The sequence below is a fragment of the Schistocerca serialis genome, chromosome 2 (assembly GCF_023864345.2).
Source record: "Schistocerca serialis cubense isolate TAMUIC-IGC-003099 chromosome 2, iqSchSeri2.2, whole genome shotgun sequence".
Lineage (NCBI taxonomy): Eukaryota > Metazoa > Arthropoda > Insecta > Orthoptera > Acrididae > Schistocerca > Schistocerca serialis.
The window spans coordinates 1,115,977,673-1,116,001,398 of NC_064639.1; the positions used below are offsets into that span (position 1 = coordinate 1,115,977,673).

At 42.7% G+C, this 23,726-nt stretch overlaps 1 protein-coding gene across 1 annotated transcript in view; it reads right to left on the reverse strand.

Moving 5' to 3' along the window:
• Positions 1 to 14,429: 14,429 nt before the first annotated feature.
• The window catches only part of LOC126456652 (uncharacterized), a 160,709-nt gene continuing 151,412 nt past the window's right edge, over positions 14,430 to 23,726 (reverse strand). Inside the window, exon 6 of the mRNA XM_050092396.1 lies at positions 14,430 to 14,623. Coding sequence (XP_049948353.1) covers positions 14,430 to 14,623 — 194 coding nt within the window. The remainder of the gene's footprint in view (positions 14,624 to 23,726) is intronic.

The following is a 23,726-nucleotide window of genomic DNA, read 5'->3' on the forward strand; positions in this document are numbered from 1 at the left end:
GGCTTTCTATAGGTAAACAAGGGTGATATTAATATTTTTCTCGTGAGATTAGCTGTTCCTCTAATGGGCGTTTGAGCTTTCCGAAAAGCTACTATTAGTTTCAGGTACTTAGTGAAGCTCCTTTTTTCCAGTTTTTTATTTCAGTGCTTGGTTTAAAAGCATTTGTCGTCGGATCGACAACTTATAAATAATACGACGCGTTGTCTAAAGAGAACGTTTGACTGGTGAGGTGTCCATCATCTGTCTATATTAGGATTACATTTCAGCTGGTTACCGTGGTTCAAAATAATACTGACAATGAGGGGTAGAAAAAGGTATATCGATAAAATATTCTGACAGCCGGGAAGCATCCAGAAACAGTATACATTATCAATGACGCTTAAGACCAATGGTGCTCGAATAATATGGGCTATAATTGGTACTCTGTGACCCTAAATAATCTAATGCAGCATTCTTACATTATATATTGATTGAAATAAGAAGTTGGTCGGATACTTTTAGACCCAACGCTTAGATTCACATGCTTCTTATTATGCATGTGTGTATGTTTGCCTTTCGACTTGCAAAAAGTGAGTACTGAATTAATGAGGTTTTTATTCTGGAGATTCGCCGGAGATTCATTATAAATTCCGCTGTCTTGTCATGGTGCTTAATTTGTCCTTTCAAAATGTCTCTGCACCTCTCCAGCCAGAACAAAACATATGAATATTTATGGGAACGCAGCTCTTGATATGAATGCCGTCTCTGTGTGGTACGAGGCACCAATTAGGAATATGATCATGAATAAATTTGCAATGTCAGAGGCAAACGACCAAAGACCGTGTGACTCTGTTCCTATATCTAAATTTAAATAAGCAGTGTTCAACTATTTACTCTATAAACTGTTTATACTGTAAAAATATAATGTAATTCTGTCACTCTTTTCCTCGAATGTAATGTGTCCTGAGTTATTTGTTTACTTAATATCAATAAAAATCCTCCGATCGTAAGGTATCTTATTTTATACAGCCAGGTCCATATGAAAAGTGTTCCGGCGTTATGTCAAGCGCCGGCACGACGATCAAAAACGCAAGAGCAGAGGGGGCTGTGAAACGGCGTCAGCCAGTAGTACACTGAGGCACTTCTCCCTAGCACAACATAGAGACAGGGGCGGCCTCCACCCGAAGAGAATATAAGCCCGCGCCGCCTGGCCGCGTACGAGTTGAAGACGAGACGTCCTCCGAACGTTACAGCAGTGACTTCTGAACTGTATTCTTTTGCTTGTGTTGGAATTGTATATACTGAAGGAAATTGATTATTTGCATGTCGCTATTTGCTTGCAACACACCTTTGTGAATAGGCAAAGTTAAGTATTGTCATTTATCTTACTGTAATAAAAATGTGTTAATACGATCTGCTTAAATTATTGTCTAGCGATCCAAGAAAGTAGGTTTCCTAGGTACCCTATATTAGACGAGTGGGCAGAACACAACAAAAAGCAAGTATACCATGACACCGGAATGTTAATCAAAGATAAACAATAAACAGGCAACGGGAATTCACCATTTTCAGTTACCACAAGTCTAATTCGTTATCACAACATGCAACTCCCAATTCACTTACAAATTTCGCATTAAACAATTGGCGGGTTACATCTGTTTTCTCACTGTGGTTAAAGCTTGTGGCTTCTGTTAGTACATTTTCAAAACTTATTTAATTCTTTTATGGAGTTCGTCCTCTGATTAGTTTCATGTGACAGTAAACAGGCACCCTCCAACAATGAAACAGACCTAATCACTGAAATATGTATAGTATAGCCTGCTATTCCATTCATTCAGTGAATTTATGTACATGGTTTATCATCGTAGAAGAGTAGGTTATGCTTGCGGAGTACTTCTCGCTGGATAAGCTGCACATATCCTCACAGCCAAGCACTTCAGGAAACTCTTCCTGTTTAGCTGAGTACGGATTTGGCCAACCCGAGTTTTGTGGAATGGAGGACAACGTCGCCAGCCCTATATTATCGTAGAGGATGTGGTCTTTCTTAATGTCTGACAAATTCTTTCTATTGCCTAACATTACCATGTACATTCGTTCGTCTTCCCTAACACAGCGGCCAGCCTGGGTGGCCGAGCGGTTCTAGGCGCTAAAGTCCGGAACCGCGCGACTGCTACTGTCGCAGGTTCGAATCCTGCCTAGGGCATGGATGTGTCTGATGTCCTTAGATTAGTTCGGTTTAAGTCGTTCTACGTCCTAGGGGACTGATGAGCTCAGAAGTCAAGTCGCATAGTGCTCAGAGCCATTTGACCCTAGCACAGCATTCTACGTCACAATACCGGGTGGTTATAATTAAAATTTCAGTATTTAACACGTTATAACACTTAAGTTAAGTACCGTACGAATACCACACGAGCTAGCATTAATGTCTAGATTACGGCATGCACCATATCCATCCGTCACAGCGTCACAGTCCACTTCCAACTATGGCCACAGGTGCTGTGATCAGCCATCGTGATTCATAGTTTCACACACTTGACCAATCGCAGTGCACTTGTTGACGTGTCAACGTGAGCTTGGAGAAAAGGAGCACGGCATTATTGGTGAAGCTCTATTATCAAAACAACACTAATGCTGCAGCTGCACTTTGAGAATATCGCTACCTGAGAGGATTACGGATGGGTCCTCTTCCTCCTCCTGCTGTGCGGAGCATGACGAAGAAGGTTGAATCGATTGGAGAATTGGTCGTCGCTCCGCAAAGAGGCCGACGAGCGGTTGCACCACAAGTGGTTGATGAGATCGCTGTCGCTGTGGCAGACAACGCTGGGCGCATTTCCCGATCGTCAGGCAGTGCGCGAACTGTGTCACAACAGTTGCACATCCCGTGATCCACTGTACGGAAGGTGCTTCGAGTCATTCTCAAATGACATCCCTGCAAGATCCACATCGTACAGCAGCTGGCACCACAGGACGCATAACAACGTGTTCACTTCGCTCTCTACTTTCTCGCAAGGATTGAAGTAGATGAGGGCTCGCCCTGGACCATACTACGGACAGACAATGCACATTTTTCTGTGGTGGGTGTGGTGAACATACAGAATTGCCGAGTGTGAGGATATTCACTTCCAGCCACTGTGCATCAAGTTCCTCTGCATGGTGAATGCGTCACCGTATGGTGTGGCTTCAGGCTATGTTCGCCATGGGAGCATTCTTTTTCAACAGGTTGGCGTTCAGGAACCAAAGACTTGAAATGTGACAGGCCAGCGTGTCATACCAGCCTTGCAGGAGTGAGACGCGTTGAACTCAACAGTTTGCATGGAAGATGGGGCCCCACCGCATATCGCTCATGAAGTTCACCTGCTTCTCTGAAACACATCTGGTAGCGATTGACTTACCAGCCGATCGTTTCCAAATGCTTGGCCGGCACGATCACCTTATCTCTCTCCCTGTGATTTCTGGTTGTCGGGCAGGGTTTCCCAGGGTGACATTCACACATTGTCAGTATGTGGATGTTATCTGACGAGTTGTGCAACGCATTGCTCTGACAAGTACCCTTTGGCTCCCTCAAGAAACAATTTCCACCCCACACTAGTACATAAGTCAGACAGACGCTCCTAACATACCAAAAAGAAAGGCCTGAAAAACTTTCTGAAGTCGTCAGCTGTAAGGAAAAGACACAACAAATTTCTATTTTCTTACGTAACTAGTGAGATATGTGGGTACTGCAGTATTGCTAGTTACTGTAAGAAAAAAATGAAGCATACAGAAAATATTATTTATTTCAAAATCTGTGAAAATAAGTGAAACTTTTATTTATAAACTGATGTACAAATTTCTGGATTCTTTTTGGAATAGGAGGTTAGCTCTTATGGATAGGAATCCTGTTAATGAAATTTAGATAGGAAGTGTTGGAAAGCTCTTTTATCCCCTTTCTTTAAGAATATTATTTACTCAGCAGAATGGCTGAGAGCCGCCCCCACTCAACTTGAATAATTATCCAACTGAATTTTTCTAAGTACTTTCGAAGCTGTCGCATGAGAAATGTAATGGAGTGACGTGAATGAAGTATGTTATTTTTAATGGAGGAAAGATGGGCTTGCCTAAGATGTAGCACGCAATACCATGAGCTGTGACGACTGCTGCCTGCGTCGTTCGCCGCTGAAAAATAACAAAACTGTCTCTTTCTATCTGGATTGACCTTCGCCAATCGAACTCTCACTACGCCTTGATAAAGTCAAGGACTCCTATCTGCCCCCAGTCTAACTATTGGCGTGGTAGACCAGTCAGATAACCAGTCCACCGCGATGCCACTCAATGTTCGCTCACAGGTGCTAACTAATACTCTGTCTGTGTTCACACCGCACATTAAGTAAAGCGGCCAACACAGTGAACAAACACTTAATCGTGAGTGACTCAGTATAGAGTATCACTCCAATTCGCTAGCGACAGAGGTGCTCTCTGAGCGCAGTACTGAGTAGAGACTTTGTTCTTCGCTCTCTGCATACATGTAAGAGCATTCTCGCTCGTGCATCGTGTTCCCACTACAAGAGCATCACCGGAACGACTTCCCTCCAAGCAAAAAGCGAAAGGCTATATCATGTGCTGTCTTTCCCTCACTCCTCTGGCTCATTGCGTCAGAAATAGTCCACCAATTAGCTTTACTTTTACTAATGGGAGAATGGCGCTCCGTTTAAGCCGACCAATCCGGAAATATATAGCATCTGCATTAGGCATTTACTGTCCCCCTGTGAGAACTCTCAAACTGTTCACTAGGTCCGTAAAAAAATTTGTATGCTGGGGCTCTCCCAAACAATACAGTGTGTTTTGCTTTTAAGGTGAACCTGCAAGCCATTATCCCTTTTCTCTGACAAAAACTGTTTTGGTCCCTGGGCAGTTGGCTGGCCAGTGCAGCTGTGTGCTAACTCACCCTCCTATGGACTTTCCAGTGAGCTGGTTGGCTCCACAGAACAAAATCTCCTGTGGCCGTCATGTGTCGAATGTTTGTGTACGCCAGCCTCGACATTTTAATCTTGGTGCACACTTGCGAATTCTTTATTAGATTTGCATATCGATTAAATGGAAGTATGCAAAACTGACTCTACCCTATCGAGTTTGGACTCGAATTAAACGTCTTGATACGCAGAATACGATGGTGAGTTCGGAATATATAAAAAATGAAGGTCAGGAGACAATGCCACCTTACAACATGTACTGACTTGAAGCGCAGAATATCAAGAGAGGTAGCCAGTAAACCTACGCACATGTTTTGTTCTGCTGTGTATAATGCAATCCTGTGCTTTCAGACTCTTCTGGACACTGCTGGTGGCCGTATTGAGCCTCTTTTGTAGCAGTAAAGGTAGCGGTATGTAATGGTATGATGTGCCATTGCACCACATGAAAAGTGTGTCAGTGGAGTTGATTCTGTATTATTTCTCTTCCCCATGTGCTTGACATCAATGCTACCAAGTTTGGTACGCGTATGATAGTTAGTTTCCATGTTATAACTTGTAAAATAAGGAAAGTTTAATGATAACTACCCAGTACATTTAATTATGTCTGTCTTCCACAACCAGTCAAGAAGGGTAAACCAGCGATAATTCAACCGAGGATACATCACAGCCGTCTGAGTATCGTGTTTCAAGCTAGAACAACTGACGTCGATGTGGCAAGGAAATACTTGTGAAGGAAATGGAAATGAGCGTTTGCGTGCAGGTCCGGCCGCCTTGGTGCCGGTCTTATTACATTCCATGCCACTTTGGGCGACCTGCGCGCCGGATGGGGACTAAATGATGATGAAGACAACACAACACACAGTCCCTGAGCGGGGAAAATCTCCGACCTAGCCGGGAATCGAACCCGGGTCCGTAAGACGGCAATCTGTCACGCTGACCACTCAGCTAGCCGGCCGCTGTGGCTGAGAGGTTCTAGGTGTTTCAGTCCGGAATCGCGCGACTGCTACGGTCGCCGGTTCGAAACCTGCCTCGAGCGTGGATGTGTGTGGCGTCCTTAGGTTAGTTACGTTTAAGTACTTGTAAGTTTGAGGAGACTGATGACCTCAGATGTTAAGTCCCATAGTGCTCAGAGGCATTTTTTGACCACTCAGCAATCGGGGAGGACGTATTTGTGATGAACCGTTTCTTATCGTTAAGGTTCACCTCTGATCAGCCGGTTATGACGCGTCACAGTGCACTGAAAACTTTATTGCTGTGAAATAAATACTTTCAACGATACCTTCAATAATAAACCCAAGCAATGAGTGAAAATATATTATTCATTTTCTTCTTGTTTACTGCAGGTCCAACATTTACACTTATTAACTTTATTGTATTGTAGGCGACCATAAAATCTGAATGGAAATGCGTTTGACGTGTTACTTAGAGCCGCCAGTCCTGTCTTATAGTATATCTGTCCTGTAGACATGGGCAACATTTGGTGGTCTGTGAGCCTGATTGATATACCACAGTCTAATATACATAGTCGCGACACTCTCGCTGATTTTTGTTATATACAGCGACAACAGCGCCCCAAGCGGTAGAGAAGCTACGCTGCTGAATAAGGTATTCAGTAAACGTAAACAGTATCGTTTATATTCATTTTTAAGATGGTTTTTACGAAAGGCAGCGTATGTAGCGCTATAAATTGCAGTAATAATAGGAAGAAGACACCACATTTGTCATTCTTCTAGTTTCCTAAGGACCCTGAGAGGTACGAAACATCACATTAGAGTGCTCTTTATATACGACTTTCTTCTAAATTGTATTGAATTCCTGAATTTGTTTTTCTTTTTTAGGAGAAAGAAATGGTTAATAAATAGTATAAAACAGGTTCAATTGGTTCAAATGGCTCTGAGCACTATGGGACTTAACATCTGTGGTCCCCTAGAGTCCCCTAGAACTTAGAACTACTTAAACCTAACTAACCTAAGGACATCACACACATCCATGCCCGAGGCAGGATTCGAACCTGTGACCGTAGCGGTCACACGGTTCCAGACTGAAGCCCCTAGAACCGCACGGCTACTGCGGCCGGCCAAAAGTGGGTGTGAAATCTTATAGGACTTAACTGCTAAGTTCATCAGTCCCTAAGCTTACACACTACTTAATCTAAATTATCCTAAGGACAAACACACACACCAATGCCCGAGTGAGGACTCGAACCTCCGCGGGGACCAGCCGCACAGTCCATGACTGCAGCGCCTCAGACCGCTCGGCTAATCCCGCGCCGCAGTAGAAGACAAGACCTACTGCAAAAAGATGTCCTTTATTTGCCCAACAACGTGAAGTTTTGTGCGTTAAATTTCGTGTCAAACCAGTTCATGAGCGCGGAAAAGAAGACATTGGTATGGAATGCAGTTCCTACGTTACTTGACGTGCCGAATAAGCCACAACTAGTGACGATGAAGAGAAAATTGCCGTACAAACGTGAAAGTGTTACCGCAAAAACAATAAAACTGTCTCCTGACTCAGCAGAAACGGCTACCACAAGTCTTACTACACGAAAGACACATATAAAATCACTAACAACGGAATCTGCAACACAGACATCTTTTGAAGATGAAATGCTTAGATTACGTGAAATTATTCGCGTGTTAGAAAAACGTGTGAAATCTAAAAAAACGTGCAAACCATTAGACTTCGTACAAAATTACTACGTGCCAAGAAAAGTGCCCATCGTAAGAATAAACTGCAACCACGACGTCACAGGATACAAGTACAAAAGGACAAGCTCATTTTAAAAAGTATTTGTTCCAAGTACTTGAAAAAAGATGCTCTCGATTTGTGGGTAAGCCTAATGAGTATACCACTGAATGAAAACGTGGTGCGAGATGGAAAGATGACACTAAATTATTTGCACTTAATTTGTTGTATTATAGTACTCAGGCATACAGTTTTTTATCACGCTGTTTCATCCTTCCATCAGTACGTACCTTGCAAAGGTATGTGGAAGATATGCAATTAAATTGTGGGATAAATAAAAACATATTTCATCTTTTAAAGCAGAAAGTTCAACAGTTACCAGAAACTGATATAATTGTTAAATTGTCTATGGATGAGATGTCAGTAATGGAAAATTTGATACATGACAGCTCTAGGGATGTGTTATTGGATTTGAAGACATGGGTTTCATAAGTACGTCTGTGGTTGCCAATACTGCATTGGTTATAATGATTAACGGCATCTTCTCAAATTTTAAACCGCCATTAGTCTATTATTTCTCCAAAGGACAAGTAGGAGCCACCCATCTGACGCGCATATTTTTTGAAGTTGTCAAAAATCTCACAGAGATTGGTTGGGTTCTAAAAACATGTGTGACTGACCAAGGCTCGAATTTTGTGGAGTGGAGGCACAGACTGGGTATCACACCAGTTAATCCATGCTTAGTACACGAACGGAGTAACATCAACTTTTTTATGACACCCCACACTTGATAGAAAGCATACGTAATAATTTATTCAGGTATAACATTATCCACACAACAGATAAAGGAGGGATTGTCACTGCTTCATGGAAGGACATTTGTCAGTTGTACTCAAGTGATTGTGAAAGGATGTACAAGTTGGCCGCCAAGCTCTCTAAAAGAGCTATCCAACTACCAGCATTTTCAAAAATGAAGGTAAGCACTGGAGTTCGTGTGTTGAGTTATACAGCAGCAGCAGGCATTGAGAAACTTGTTACTTGTGGCATCATATCATCATCTGCTACTGCTACTGCAGATTTTTGCCAAAAAGTAAACGATATTTTTGACATATTTAATGCATATAGTGTTAAAGGGCCTGTATCCTTAAGGAACTGCATTACAAGTGCCTCAAGACATTTGGAAATATTAAAGACACTGTAGCCACGGATACAGTCATGGAAATTGTTAGATGTTGATGGAAAAGATTTTTCACCTAAGATTAAGTGTGTTAAAGGACTTCTAGGTAACATAAGCGTTTTGAACATGTTTGTTGATGATGCTGAGGATGGAACCAAGTTATAATTATTCAAGATCCACTGGAAAACTTTTTCTCAGTGATAAGGCATAATGGCGGTTTTTGTAGCAACCCATCACCACGACAGTTTTGTGCTGCATTCAATAATTGTGCTATAAGCAAATTAATGAACACACACAGTGTAGCTACCTCCAATTGTGAGGGGATCAACTGGGGTCAGACAATAGTGGATATGAAAGCAGCGCCCAAATTACTTGTTTCACCGCTGTTGGACATCAGTGACACGAGTTCAGTGATCAGACTACCAAATGTGGAAGTCCAAACAGACCTCGGAGAGGCAAACAGCATGAGATACGTGTTTGGTTATGTATTAAAGAAACTGCTTACAATCCATGACTGTTATAAACGTAGGACAGTACTTGCAGATGGGAGCCAAGACTTAGACGCAAATGACAAAGTTTATTGTCATTTTAAAAGTTATGAAGGCAACTTTGGAAGCCTATTTATTTGTGAAGAAGATGTCAAAGAATTTGTAACTCATTGTGAGACTAAGAGATGAGTATGCTCACATAAGTAATTGTGGTGCTTTCTTTGTGAACATGTTGATGGACATCCCCAATTTTCCACCTGGGTGCTGTGCTGAAACCAAGCTGCTGTTAATAAGACTGTTTGTGAAAGTGAGGCTCTTTTACATTATTAAATTCAGGAATCAAGACCTAGTCTGTAGGAGCAAGAGAAGAAATAAAAAAGTGATGAAGCTGGCTCATTTGAGTTGGTAAAATGTTAGGACTGATTCATTCATTTAATTTTATTTTCGTTAAATGTATCAATGGGATATAATAAAGTTTTAAAACAGTCATGCTTTTTATTGAGATAACCTGATACCACAAAGAATATGATGGGAATTGTATTTTTGGAAGCAGGCTTCCTGCAAAGCAGAACGTAATGAAAAGTGATGTGTCGCTTAATTTTTACACAAGAAAGATCATCTATACACTTCATATGTGGGATATACAGTGTGTGTTCTCTTACTTGTGGAATAGGTGCGATTGTATGCTACTTCTTAATTATTTCTTCAAGATTATGTTGCAGCTTATGTCACTTCATTCAGTAGTTCGTGCTCTGTTTACTTATATTTCACGATCATTTGTGTCTCTCGGTGTTCTCCTAACACTTGTGAAGCAGAAATATACTATCTATTTTGTAAATTACCTACAAAACGAATTAAAAACAAACATAATTTTTACGTCGCATCTGCCGCCAGAGGAAGGCGAGCTTTCTGGCCGCTAGGGGCGCTAGTGTCACTTGAACTGTCAAATGGTAATAACTTTCACAGCAGTAAGGGGGTTGGGTTGTTTGGGGAAGGAGACCAGACAACGAGGCCATCGGTCTCATTGGATTAGGGGAGGACGGAGAAGGGAGTTGGCCGCGCCCTTTCAAAGGAACCATCCCGGCATTTGCCTGGAACGATTTAGGGGAAATCACGGAAAACCTAAATCAGGATGGCCGGACGCGGGATTGAACCGTCGTCCTCGCGAATGCGAGTCCAGTGTCTAACCACTGCGCCACCTCGCTCGGTTTCACAGCAGTAAGTGTCGCGACTGTATATATTAGACTGTGCATATACTTCCTGAAGCTGGCAGGCCACCTCGTTACGTGATGCGACAGCAGGGCCGCTGGCGTATAAAGGCAAAATTATAGAGTCCGTGACGGTAATATTTACGGGATAACGCACCAGTATGAATGGTACCGACCATCGGATGTATGTCATTAGACTCGACAGCTGATTTAATTTTCCATAGACTACTTTTTCAGTCCTTCAATAATGTCTTCACCAACAGTGGTTCCTTTTAATTTTCTAGAAGTAGCATCTTTGATTCCTAATTAAAAGGACCTTGCTCCGGGGTTCGGAAATTTTGATTGTCGGCCGAAGGCTTCCGGTATAAGACGTCACCGTCATTCTGCACTGGTCTCGTCAAAGAGGGCGGAGGAGCGGACAGTGGTGCATGGCATTCTCTTGTCATTGTGGTGTGACACTGCCCCTAAGGATGGAAGTATCAGCAATGATCAATGGCAACAGGATGCAGAAAGCAATGGAAACCACTGCATTAAACACATAACGCCTACCACAAGACATGTGACCCGTAATTTAAAATGATGATCTCTCGATTCTCATAAGATTCCAGAATAGTCCCCCATTCGGATTTCGGGGAGGGGATTGCTAAGGCGGAGGTCACCGTCAGAAAAATGTTTAATAACCAACGGATGGGTAACGTTCTACGAGTCGGGGTGTGGAATGTCAGAAGCTTGAACTTGGTGGAGAAGGTAGAATATCTGAAAAAGGATATGCAAAGACTGAATCTAGATGTAGTAGGGGTCAGTGAGGTGAACTAGAAAGATAACAAGGATTTCTGCCGGATGTTGTGGCCGAGCGGTTCTAGGCGCTTCAGTCTGGAACCGCGCTAACGCTACGGTCGCAGGTTCGAATCCTGCCTCGGGCATGGATGAGGATGTCCTTAGGATAGTTAGGTTTAAGTAGTTCTAAGTTCTAGGGGGCTGATGACCTCAGATGGTAAGTCCCATAGTGCTCAGAGCCATCTGAACCATCATCATCATCATCATCAAAGATTTCTGGTCAGATGAGTACCGGAAAATAGCAACAGCCGCAGGAAATAGTATAACGGGAGTAGGATTCGTTATGAGTAGGAATCAACAGCAAACCAACACCGACAACGTTATTTCAGGTATACACGCCGACGTCACAAGCTGAAGACGAAGAGACAAAGTATATGTGGTTCAAATGGTTCAAATGGCTCTGAGCGCTATGGGACTTAACATCGTAGGTCATTAGTCCCCTAGAACCTAGAACTACGTAAACCTAACTAACCTAAGGACATCACACACATCCATGCCCAAGGCAGGATTCGAACCTGCGAACGTAGCAGTCGCTCGGTTCCTGACCAAAGTATGTGAGTAATTAAGTATGTAAAGGGAGATGAAAACTTTATGGTCATGGGGGCACTGCGTTACTGCGCAAATTCATGCGCCGGCACTCCAGTAGGGAACGATGTAGCAGAGTGGGCTGTGGAGAAGTCAGCCAATGGCACGCTGACCGACCCCTCTCCAGGACGAAAATGCGACAGGAGCGGCCTCAATGCGAAGAGGACACAAGCGTCGGGTCGACTGGTCACGACCCAGTTCTACAATAGCACCAAGACTAGTTATTACGCTTCTACTACGTAGCATTGTCTATGCTGAAGAAACATGCTTATTTTGTCTGTCGCCCTTTGCTTTCTACACATCTTTATAAATACAAGGTTAAGTATCGTAATCATTTACTTTTGTAAAAAAAATTCGTTAATACGATTTGCTTGAATGTTGTCTAGCGATCCAAGAAATTAGGTTTCCTAGAGATCCCGTGGTTAGACGACTAGGTAGGATTCAACAGACTGGAATGAATTTGTAGGGGAAAGAGCAGAAGAAAAGTTTGCGGGAGTAAATGGGTTGAAAACAAGAAATGAGGGAGGAGAAAGACTAATTTTCTGTAATAAATTTCAGCTAATAATAGTCAGTACTCTGTTCCAGAATCACAAGACAAGAAGGTAAATTTGGAGTAGGCTGGGTGATACGGGAAGATTTCAGTTAGGTTACATCAAGGTCAGGCAGAGATTCCGAAACCAGACACTGGATTGTAAGGCATATGCATGAGGTGTACGAATGCTCCTTTTCGATGACGTTGCATCACAACTAAGACAAAAACTCCCCAATCGTGACATGCACCATCTGCTCACGCAACTAGACACATTCCACAATCTAAATGAACTATAAAATGAAATCTCAAGCAAAGTCCTAAGGGAATTTCAAAGGAACAACGAAAACTAGTGCAGAAAACAAACATAGACTCCGTGCATCCATCATGTTCGCTGGGCTTGGACCCAGTCAGCCGCCTCACAGCTGGGATCCGCTACGTCTCGCATTAGGGGGAGTGTGCATGATCCACCGATCTTGACAAAGCACCAAACACGGCAGTAGTAATAAGAATTAGGTTAGATGTAGGTTAGGATAAATTATTAGTACTGAACTGAAGTGAATTCAAGATCTTGGGCCAGCCCGGTGTCAGAGGAATGCCCCCTGGGATTGGCTCAGTGGGCACGGCCGGTAATGTAAGTTTGTACATCATGCTGGTATACCTGGAAGGCTGCAGGTGGTGTGGATTAGTTTTTAAGTATTGCACAATGTCGTGTACAAATAGCAGGTAGCAATGAATTAACCTTATACGTAATCTAGCAAATCCAAGTAACATGCAGAATCAATAATAATAGCATAACCTAAAGACGCCCATAGTGGAATGGTAACAGCAATAAACGCAACCTGTAGTAACTGTAACGCAAATGTAGAATAAGGACCCACTAATGTAGTTAGCTAGTGGGTTGATCATATATCAATGGTTGTTTTTTGAATAAAGAATTTAAAAAAATTCTCGCTCTCGTCCAAAGTGCCCGTTAATGATTCCATTGTGACAGCACGGTCACACGAACGTTTTGCACTACCGTCAGCTATCATGCCAATTCGGCTAACAATTGATCGTCTTGATAAACTTAATTGATGGAAATATTTTTTATCGGAATGCAGAATATCTACAATGTCCAGCAGGCGCTGCTGTACGAATTAATCTTCAGCAAAAGGCCTTCACGCTTTGGAAATGTTTCTACACATTATAAAACTAGCCTTAACCGAATTGTCGCAGTGTGTTCTCGGTTTGGTAAACATTTTATTTTCGTTGTCCAAACTCAAAATTATTATTTTAATTTTGTCCTCGTAATGGCGCTGTATGCTGTTGCTGAGAATTGTGTATCGTATTAATTCCTTCACAACACTTAGTGAATCACTGCACAACCAAAAATAGCTTCATCTTAGTAAAATGGTTCAAATGGCTCTGAGCACTATGGGACTTAACATCTATGGTCATCAGTCCCCTAGAACTTAGAACTACTTAAACCTAACTAACGTAAGGACATCACACAACACCCAGTCATTACGAGGCAGAGAAAATGCCTGACCCCGCCGGGAATCGAACCCGGGAACCCGGGCTCATCTTAGTACATGGCAAAGAAATAATCACCCCGTCTCTAGTGCCTCGTTGTCGACGGGGCGTTAAACACTGATCGCCTCCCCCTCCTAATAATAATCATGAGCCTATTTCTGATGGAATAGGTGACATTCAGCAACTACTCTCATCTTGTCAACGCCATTTGGCGAATAAATTCAATGAAGACGTCTTTAAACACTTGCAAGAAATTAGCATTCAGTTAGCACACAACTTTACACGTGAGACGACAACAGATAACCAGTTTCTGCACGAAGCTCTGCCCCCTGCTGCCTTTGTTCGAATCGGCAGACCTCGCGCGCAGTTCGTAACTTTCCTACCATTATCACCTACTAACAACGTTCGGATCTGTCAGAGTGTAGCAGCAAGAAATGTTTGTGTGTTGTCTGCCCCAGTACAGAGGCGCAAATACCTCTACTCGCACACCCTTTCAGTGTAGTGAGCTTTTTCCATCTCTCTCAGTACGCACACGAGCATATGGTCCACAGCTTTGTGCTGAGACTGGCAATGTGTTTCTCTTTGTTGTTCAAATCCAGCGACGGCGAAGTAGCATTGCACGCGCGCGGAGGAAGCAAAAGTTTCGCTGTTCTGCGTCATGAGCAGCAAACCTGAGGCGAGCCGAGTATCAGCAGAAATATCCGAAAATGGGTTCCAAGCGTAGTACTGTACGCCTTGCTCTCTTCCAGACGAATTTATTTCTTGCGTGGGTCAGACTGCAACGAATCGCGGGCCGCTTCCAGCCTGCGGGCCAGCGATTGCCTGCACGTGCTTTAGACTTCACTTCCGTTGTTACCACATTGTCTCGCCAATGGCAATCAGACATGGGTACTGCTGTAGGTGAAGCCAGGTCCATCTCAGACAGTTTACACAGATTTCATTGAGATGACAAAAGTAACTGCGTATTTCCTCATATTGCGTCGACCTCCATTTTCCCGACGTAGTGCAGCAAGTCGACGTGGCATGGACTCAACAAGTTGTGGTAAGTCCACTGGAGAAATATTAACCCATGCTGCCTCTGTAGCCACCCAAAGTAACGAAAGGGTTGCCTTTGCAGAATTTTGTGCACGAACTGACCTCTCGAATACTTTGAATGAATCCATCGCCATTTATCTGTAAATTTGAGATCCCCTGCTATACCCGCAGGACAGGACAGACGGTTTAACTTGTGGAAAGGGGCCAAACTAAGTGGCTGTCAGATGCACTCGAACATACTACTGTATTCATTTGACAAATATTATCAGAGTAAAGAAAACAGTAAAAACAGAGCATGCCAAACATTACTTTTAGAGCTTAATTCCCGGCTAAATGCGCCATTCAATCTCACGCCTCAAGGGCAGAACAACTTTAATTTAAAATCAGCTGAAGGCCAATTACTTAAGACTCGAAAACAGGAATTTGAATTTAAAAGGCTGAAGGCCTTATCTTAAAACATTTCTCTAAATTAGGCTGAAGGCCCCAACAATCTCCCGCCTTAAGGGCAAAACAACTTTAATTTAACATCGGTTGAAACGTCCCCTTTGAACAATAATACACGACTGTGCTTAAACTGACACACAATATTTTGTTAGCGCAACGCAATCTGACTTTCAAAATTCCCTACAAAAGAATGGCCCTGACTAACATTAAACTATACCCTTCACAAATCACTTACCTCACAAAAATCTTCGCTGCTCAAGCTACTGCAATACAGCGAGCGCCACTACTGCCAGCTAAATAAAAGATTCAGACTATGGAAGGCACTAACTACTGATAGGGATTGTTAGCAAATGAAACATATTAATAGAGAACAAACAATGTATTTACCTTGATATCATCATATATAAATATAGCAGTTCATGACAAATTACAAAACTCCGCCATCTCTCTCCCCACATCCACCACTGCTGGCGGCTCACCTCCAACTGCGCAACGCTACGCGCTGTTCACAGCCAGCTGCCTAACACTACAATGGCGAGTATTACAACAATGCAAAGCAGCCACAGACTGCACACAGCATAGCCAGTGATTTTCATACAGAGGTGGCGTTACCAATAAAAAAACATAAACAGCCTACTTACATAGAGAAAACATAAACAGCCTACTTACATAGAGAAAACATAAACAGCCTACTTACACGGTTAGAAGCCATACATAAACAAAGAACAAGGACAAATAAGAAAACATCAAACAGCACTCAGAAGTTTCCAAGGGTCGGCCTGGAATTCAAAAAAATGGTTCAAACGGCTCTGAACGCTATGCGACTTAACTTCTGAGGTCATCAGTCGCCCAGAACTTGGAACTAATTAAACCTAACTAACCTAAGGACATCACACACATCCATGCCCGAGGTAGGATCTGAACCCGCGACCGTAACGGTCGCTCGGCTCCAGACTGTAGCGCCTGGAACCGCACGGCCACTCCGGCCAGCGGAATTCAAACACTAACGCTCGCTTAAGTGAGACAGGCTGTCGACCCAACAAATTCTCAATCCGACAGCAACCCAACCGACAGACCGTCAACGCACCAAGCGACAGGATAACTTCCACTCCACGCGACCCGCACACAGCACGGAGTTCAATGGAACAACGCAAAAGGTATCGGCGCCCACAACGAACTACACATTCAGCTGTCAAACTGCACGCCATGCTGGACAGCCACAACACAAGGAAAATACACTGCCTGAATTTACGTCAACGGCCAGGGCATGTAACCGTCAACGGCCACAATGCAGAAGTTTCGCTGGTGCCCTTCAGTTCACATTAATCAAGTTAACGCTCTAACGATAAGGTTGGGGTTGGATCCGACCCCAGCGAGTCTGCTTTGCTTGTAACTCCCCACTCCCTTTTCTGAGAGCGCTGTGGTTCCAGCTACGCTACCAGCCAGTCGTCCCGAGAACGCCAAGGAGGCCACGTCAGTCTGGTGAGTGACCTGCAGCTACCCTCTCTATCCGAAACCTACATTACCCGCGATCGGGTTGGATCCGACCCCACCTTACTATTTACGTCACACTTATTAGTTTCTTTTGTGGGGAGGATTCAACCCCATATTGAGGTTTATATTACATCTAAGTTTTGTTTTCTCTTCTAGTATCATATTAAAATGGCGCATCAACTCCTTAGAACTCCTGAGGAGATATACAACGAGTTTCTCCGACAGGAGGCTGAGACAGAGGATGGCGACAATATCGATGCAGAAAACTGTTCAGAAACCGAGGATGATGTATTATCTAATACTGATGACGAGGATGATGTATATCATTGTGCGGCAGGAGCAGTCAAGTTTGATAATTCTCAGTCAGATGTAGGTGATGAGAGAAATTTTGAGTTAGGTAAAGACTTAGAGATAATATGGACCAACAAACCCATCCATTCAAAATTTTCTAGGACAGCAGCATCAAATATTATTACTCATCTCCCTGGTACACGTGGGGAAGCAATGGGGATCACTAGTGAATTGGAAATATTTTTATTAATTATGGATTCGAAAATTATAGAAAAAATTGTTTTGTATACAAATCTTGAAATCGAGAAATCTAGGCAAAAGTACAGTACGTTCCAGTGGTTTCATTCACCAACAGAGAGCGTTGAAATAAAAGGGTTGATGGGCCTTCTCTTCATGAGTGGTGTCTATGCTCAGTGTAGATGAGATTTTAACGTGCGCGTGGGGCACACAATACTCCTTAAAGCCTGTACTATGGTAAGTGAACGGGCTTCACCTTATGAGAAAGGATTTTCGTATAGATATCGATCGCGTGTACCTGAATGGTGGCAAATCAGACTTACACCCACTCTGTGATAACAATGATCCGTCAAGTAAGTTCAAAATGCAATTACATGTCAGTATGGAACAAAAGTAACACTGAAGATGCTACCAATTTGATAATAATACGGTCGCCAGCCTAATTAGGCATTAACTGAGTTTCTTCCCTGTACAAGTTGGTGTATATCCATGCAAAACAACACGTAGTAACACTGCATAATATAGTAGAATTTTAGAACCAGAAAATCTATTGAACTGATAGTTTCACGTTCTGTACTGATGTGGACAAACCATAAATACATAACACTACACTATAATGAATACTACAAAACTTCGTACTGTCTATTGATCTGATTAAAATCGGGCATAGGTTACCCTAGCTATAGCACTTTCGTGACACACACAAAATGTCAATTTTGATAAAGATAAAACACTGATAAATTTTGACTTATATATTGACTTTAACTTTTGCTGGTCAAACCAATGTGGAACACTTCAGAATTCAAATGAATAAAAAAAGGGGGGTGGGATCCTGAAACTGTTATGATCACTGTATTAAAAAATTTGATTACTGAAATTATTATGCGCTCAAGATTTCCAGTATATGAGTTGCTACTCTTTTTATCTTATTTCCTGCTTATTTAAATACCTTTATATCTGTCTCGAAATAATTAAACTTCATTACTGTATCAATATTAAAGTTATCTTTCAACTTCGTTAGACCTTCGTTATTCATTTACTGGTCCATTAACAAAACAGTTCTTTAAACACCATTCTAACAGAGTTAGGTCTGCAAGTAATTATTATTAGCACAAAATTCAATTTTTCATTTCGGGACACTCGGGTTGCACAACATTTGGAAAGGACCCTATCTAGGTTAGTTGTGAGGATAATTAAATGATAGGAAAGTTCTGGTAAAACTTAAGTTGTTATTGAATAGTTCACTCTCTGGTCCATACGAATACAGTACTAAAAGTTTCAACCTGCTCGTATCGATGCGGCGGTCGGCAAGCGGCGAGATGGCGAGGCACAGAGCACACATACAACCACAGCTATGGCTCTTGACGTATCGGCACTTTAATTCTTCTTAGCGCCGCAATACTTTTCCATTTAGTGCCTATGGAATTTTGCCATGCTGTGTGGGCGTTGGAACGGCATACCCGATGCTCAGTGAAACTACGTCTTCCAGGAGAGCCTCCTCGATCCAGAAGGTGTTGCTCAAACCAGTGCCAAACTCCAACTACTACTGCTGAGCCCGTTATGCCGTGCAGTGCCCGTGCGCATTTTCCCGCGCTCGCCTGCCATCCACCTTTTACCGCTCCCTTACAGACAGGGTATTCACCCGAGGTTTTGCATTCTACATATCCAAACACATTGCCTACGTATGGACCATACGCACAGTACAATTTTAAACATCTTACAACAGTTTCAAAATTTGCTACATTTCAATTCTATTACAATATTACTTGACATTTGACATAAACATTAATATTCTCATTGAAAACTGTTTACAGTTTTCTTAACACAATGGCATGAAACAAAAAAGAAATGAAAGCAGAACATCAATTACTCTAGTTAATCGAAAAATCAGATGGAAAAAAATTACTTATATGTACAGTAGTACAGCGTCGTTGTTGTTACAAGATGTCCTCAGCAACCTATGGACCTCCGGTATTCCGTTGCACTATGTGCAAGAAAAGGCTTCCATTTCTTCTAGAAAACCTTCGCTTCGATGATAAGAGCACCAAAGAGGCCAGAAAAATCAACGACAAATTTGCGGCTTTCAGAGAAGAGTGGGACATGTTTGAATCAAACAGTGAAAAAGATTATAGTCCATCTGAATATGTCACAGTAGATGAAACTCTACTGAGTTTTCGGGGTGCCTGTCCATTCAAAACGTATATCCCATCGAATCCTGACAAGTATGGGTTGACATTCTATTTTTTGCGTGGCATTCCATACACTGGCAAGGACAACAGAATAAAGAGGAGATCTGGAGATTTGCCTTTACCTGTCCGGTATGCTTTGCGCCTGACGGAATCTATCAGGGGTTCTAATAGAAACATTACAGCGGACAATTGGTTCTCCTCACTGGAGGTGAATGACGCCCTCCGCCAAAAGAAACTCCCATTTGTAGGTACACTGAGGAGGAACAAACCACAAATACCACCATCAATGCTGCTTTCCGCTCCAGTAGCCTCTTCAGCATTTATGTATCAGGACGACAAAATTTTGGTGTCATTTACCGCCAAGAAAAATAAAACAGTTTTACTTACACCGTCTATGCACTTCTCTGGAGAGATAAATGAAAAATCAAATAAGCCTGAAATGTGGAGTTCTACAATCTAACTACAGGAGCAGTCGATGTATTAGATATGCTTTGTCACAGCAAGACCACAAAAAGAAAATCGAGAAGATGGCCCATGCGGTACTTCTATGCTACTTTAGACATCGCTGCTATTAATAGTTTTATCATTTATAAAAGCAATTGCAAAATGGACAGCTTTTCAAATGACGCGAGAATAACATTTCTCAAAAATCTTGCGCTCTCTTTGACAAAACCTCTTCTGGAAAAGAGGTTGAGTAACACACATCTTCCTCGTGAGCTCCGTTCGTCTATTGGAAAACTTTTAGAAAAAGAACCAATCGAATTAGACAAGTCTACCCAAGCAAAGCTACTAAAGAAAAGAAGATGGGATTTTTGTGACAGATCAAAAGATAGGAAGGGGAATGCGTTTTATAGTAAGTGAAATCGTTCTATTGATAAATTGTGCCAAATATGTATTTTCAGGGCTGCATGTGATCGTTTCCTGGATGACATTATACATTTATTATTTTAAATTATGTGTACAAAGACATTTATTATTGAAAACTTTATATTTCCAAACTGCTGACACTATAATTATTTTCTACAATAAGTAAGAGATGTTTCTCATTTAGTTCTTATCTTTAGAATTTCTAAAGCACTCAAGTTCCTAGTTGATGGCTGAATCTATTGATTTTTACTATGTTTTCAATAATTTTATAGAGAATATTTCTATTAAGGTATTTTTTTGTAATCGAGATCCTATTTTTTTCCAAAGTACTTTATATTCTTACTTATTGACTATAAAAATAAGAAAACCTGTTGCTTTAACAAATATTATATGTGTTTAATTGATAATAAAACTTTTTCCCATTATTCATTTTTTATTTTACCCCGAAAAATCTATATTTGGAGGGTGGGGTCTGATCCAACCCCACCTTACCGTTTATGTCAGGAAACTTCACCTTACCGTTAGAGGGTTAAGTTATACTCCACGGGAGGGTGGCTAGAATTTCGCCGACTTGAAAACACACGTTGTTGCTCGCAGGAATGCCAACAGCCTACAACGAAATTCAAACGACACAATGTGAACAGTTGGGGCTGGCAGGTAGATTAACTAAAGACTCAACTTTCGTGTCCGGGATCGGTGAGCCACGGACCTCGTAGCAATGGGAACAGCGCCACACTCTCCGACCGCGCGTGGACGGCCAGAAACGCGCCATAGAGACTTCCTCGTTGCTCCACGCCAACCGACCGACTGTCCAGGCCCGGAAACGGTGAAAGGATCAAATATACGTCGGTCGATGAGACGGCCAAGCAAGGGTCACCCCACTCCAATCTCCATCCGTCGGACAGTTCATGTGTGTCGACAGCGGTCGGCGAGCACTGGCTGTCGGCGCCACACCGGCGCTCCATCCCCGACTTCACTGCTGCTGAGTCCCGACTGCACTGCTGGTCAATCCCGAAATGACTGCCAGACATACGACGACCCAGAAATACTACCTGTCGCTGCAGAGATGGTACGACAGTGCACTTATCGATGCGCGCTGCTGCTGCCGCTCACGGGCAAATAAGACAGGAAGTTAGTGACGCCAGTAAATGGAATAAGAAAACGATGCGGCAGTACCGTAATAGAAGATGACAAACAATAAATGGGATGAACACGAGCCGTGCACAGCTCAAAATTATTGCGTTTTTCTTCTGTACAATCTAGATTTTGGCTTCTACGCTATTATGAAGTACAATGCTAAATATGTATTGTACTCGATAAGGACGTAAAAGGGGAAGTCTGGATTGTACGGAAGGAAAATTCAGTAATATACATTCAAATGGCGGTGTATACTTTCAGATAAAACTCTGTAGCTGTGGTTCAGCACCATCGTACACTTTCTATTGAGCTCCTAATTATGTCACACAAATGATCCATGGAATTCATTTCGGGCGATATGGCTGGCCAAATCATCTTCAAACCAATCATGAGCAACTGTGGCCCACTGTCACGGCATATTGTCATCCATAAAAATTCCATCGTTGTTTGGGGACATGAAGACTGTAAATGGCTGAAAATGGTCTCCAAATAGCCGAACATAAGTATTTAGATTTAATAATCGGTTCAGCTGGAGCAGAGAATCCAGTGCAGCCCACGTATATACAGCTCACACTATTATGGAGCCAACAGCCACTTGCAGAGTGCCTTGTTAACCATAGCTTCTTGGGGTCTGTGTCACACTCGAAGTCTGTCATCAACTCTTACCGACTGAAATCGGGATTCTTCTGACCAGGCCAAGGTTTTCCAGTCATCTAGGGACCAACCGATATGGTCACGAGCTCAGAGGCGCTATATGCGATGTCGCAATGTTAGTGAAGGCACTCGCGTAGGTAGTCTGCTGCCATAGCCCATTAACGGCGAATTTCGCCGCAGTGTCCCAATGGATACGTTCGTATTACGTCCCACATTGATTTCTGCGGTTTCTTCATGCAATGTTGCTTGTCGGGTCGCGATGACAACTGCACGTAAACGCCATTGCTGTCGGTCATTAAGTGGAGGCCATCGGCCATTGCGTTGTCTCTGGTGAGAGGTAAATGCCAGAGATTAGGTATTCTCGGCAAACTCGTAATGCTCTAGATCTTGGAATTTTTAATTTTCTAGCGATTTTCGAAATGGAACGTCCCAGGCATCTACCTCTAGTAATGATCCACGTTGAAAGTCTCTTAATTCTCATCGTGGCCCTCAATCACGTCGGACACTTCTTGACAAGGATCACTGAGTACTAATAACAGTTCCCCCAATGCACTGCCTTTTTATACAGCACCTTGTGTGTGTGATAGTACCGCCATCTTTATAAGTGCATCTCTCTATCACATGACGTACGTCACCTCATTGTATTGGATATTTGGAGTTGAGTACCTCTCGAAAGACCACCTCTCACTGTAGCACAGACATTTGCGCGTGTTCAGTGAGTATAACAACATAGTACAGAAGCTAACTGGAGTCGTGCGGTGCGGTTCGACCAGCAGTAATTCTGCCTCTTTCCAAATGGAGCATGGCGTCCTCTGCAACGTCGGTCGAGTAACGGGTTCATCTGCGCGTATATGTTCTACAACGTCAAGACGCGCGTGTTAGACACATCCCCGTCTTCGTGGGTGACAACAGTTTTGTTCCCAGAGTATGTTTCTCGTTTGAGGCAGCCTAGTTTGACCCGCTATTTCACCCGATATTAGTAGCGTAGAAAACGATGTGAGAATATGAAACTGCGGGTGAACCGCAGCAGTCAACAACCCCGGGATTTGTAGCTCTAACGATCTGAATCATCGACTACATTCGGCAATATATGACATAATGTGGACTCTCTTCCCCACCTTATTGAGGCCACTATCAACGCCATCGTCAGTGATCTTATCGTTTTATCTACTGGAGAAGCTGATCTTTGTCCGGGTTAAGTCGATTACGAACACGTGCCTTACAGGCGGTGGTCACTTAACACCTCATACTGTGTGAAGTACTTCTACGCATTGAATCAGCATCTTAAAATTGTCGGTTTAGTAAGTTAAGCCGTATGGTTTTATTCTGCAGGCGTTGAGCACCTTTTACTTAACCCTCGTAGCACATAACGGCAGGGTAGATTTAGCAAAATCAAAAATGATTTGCTTAAAATGCAAGCAGTCTG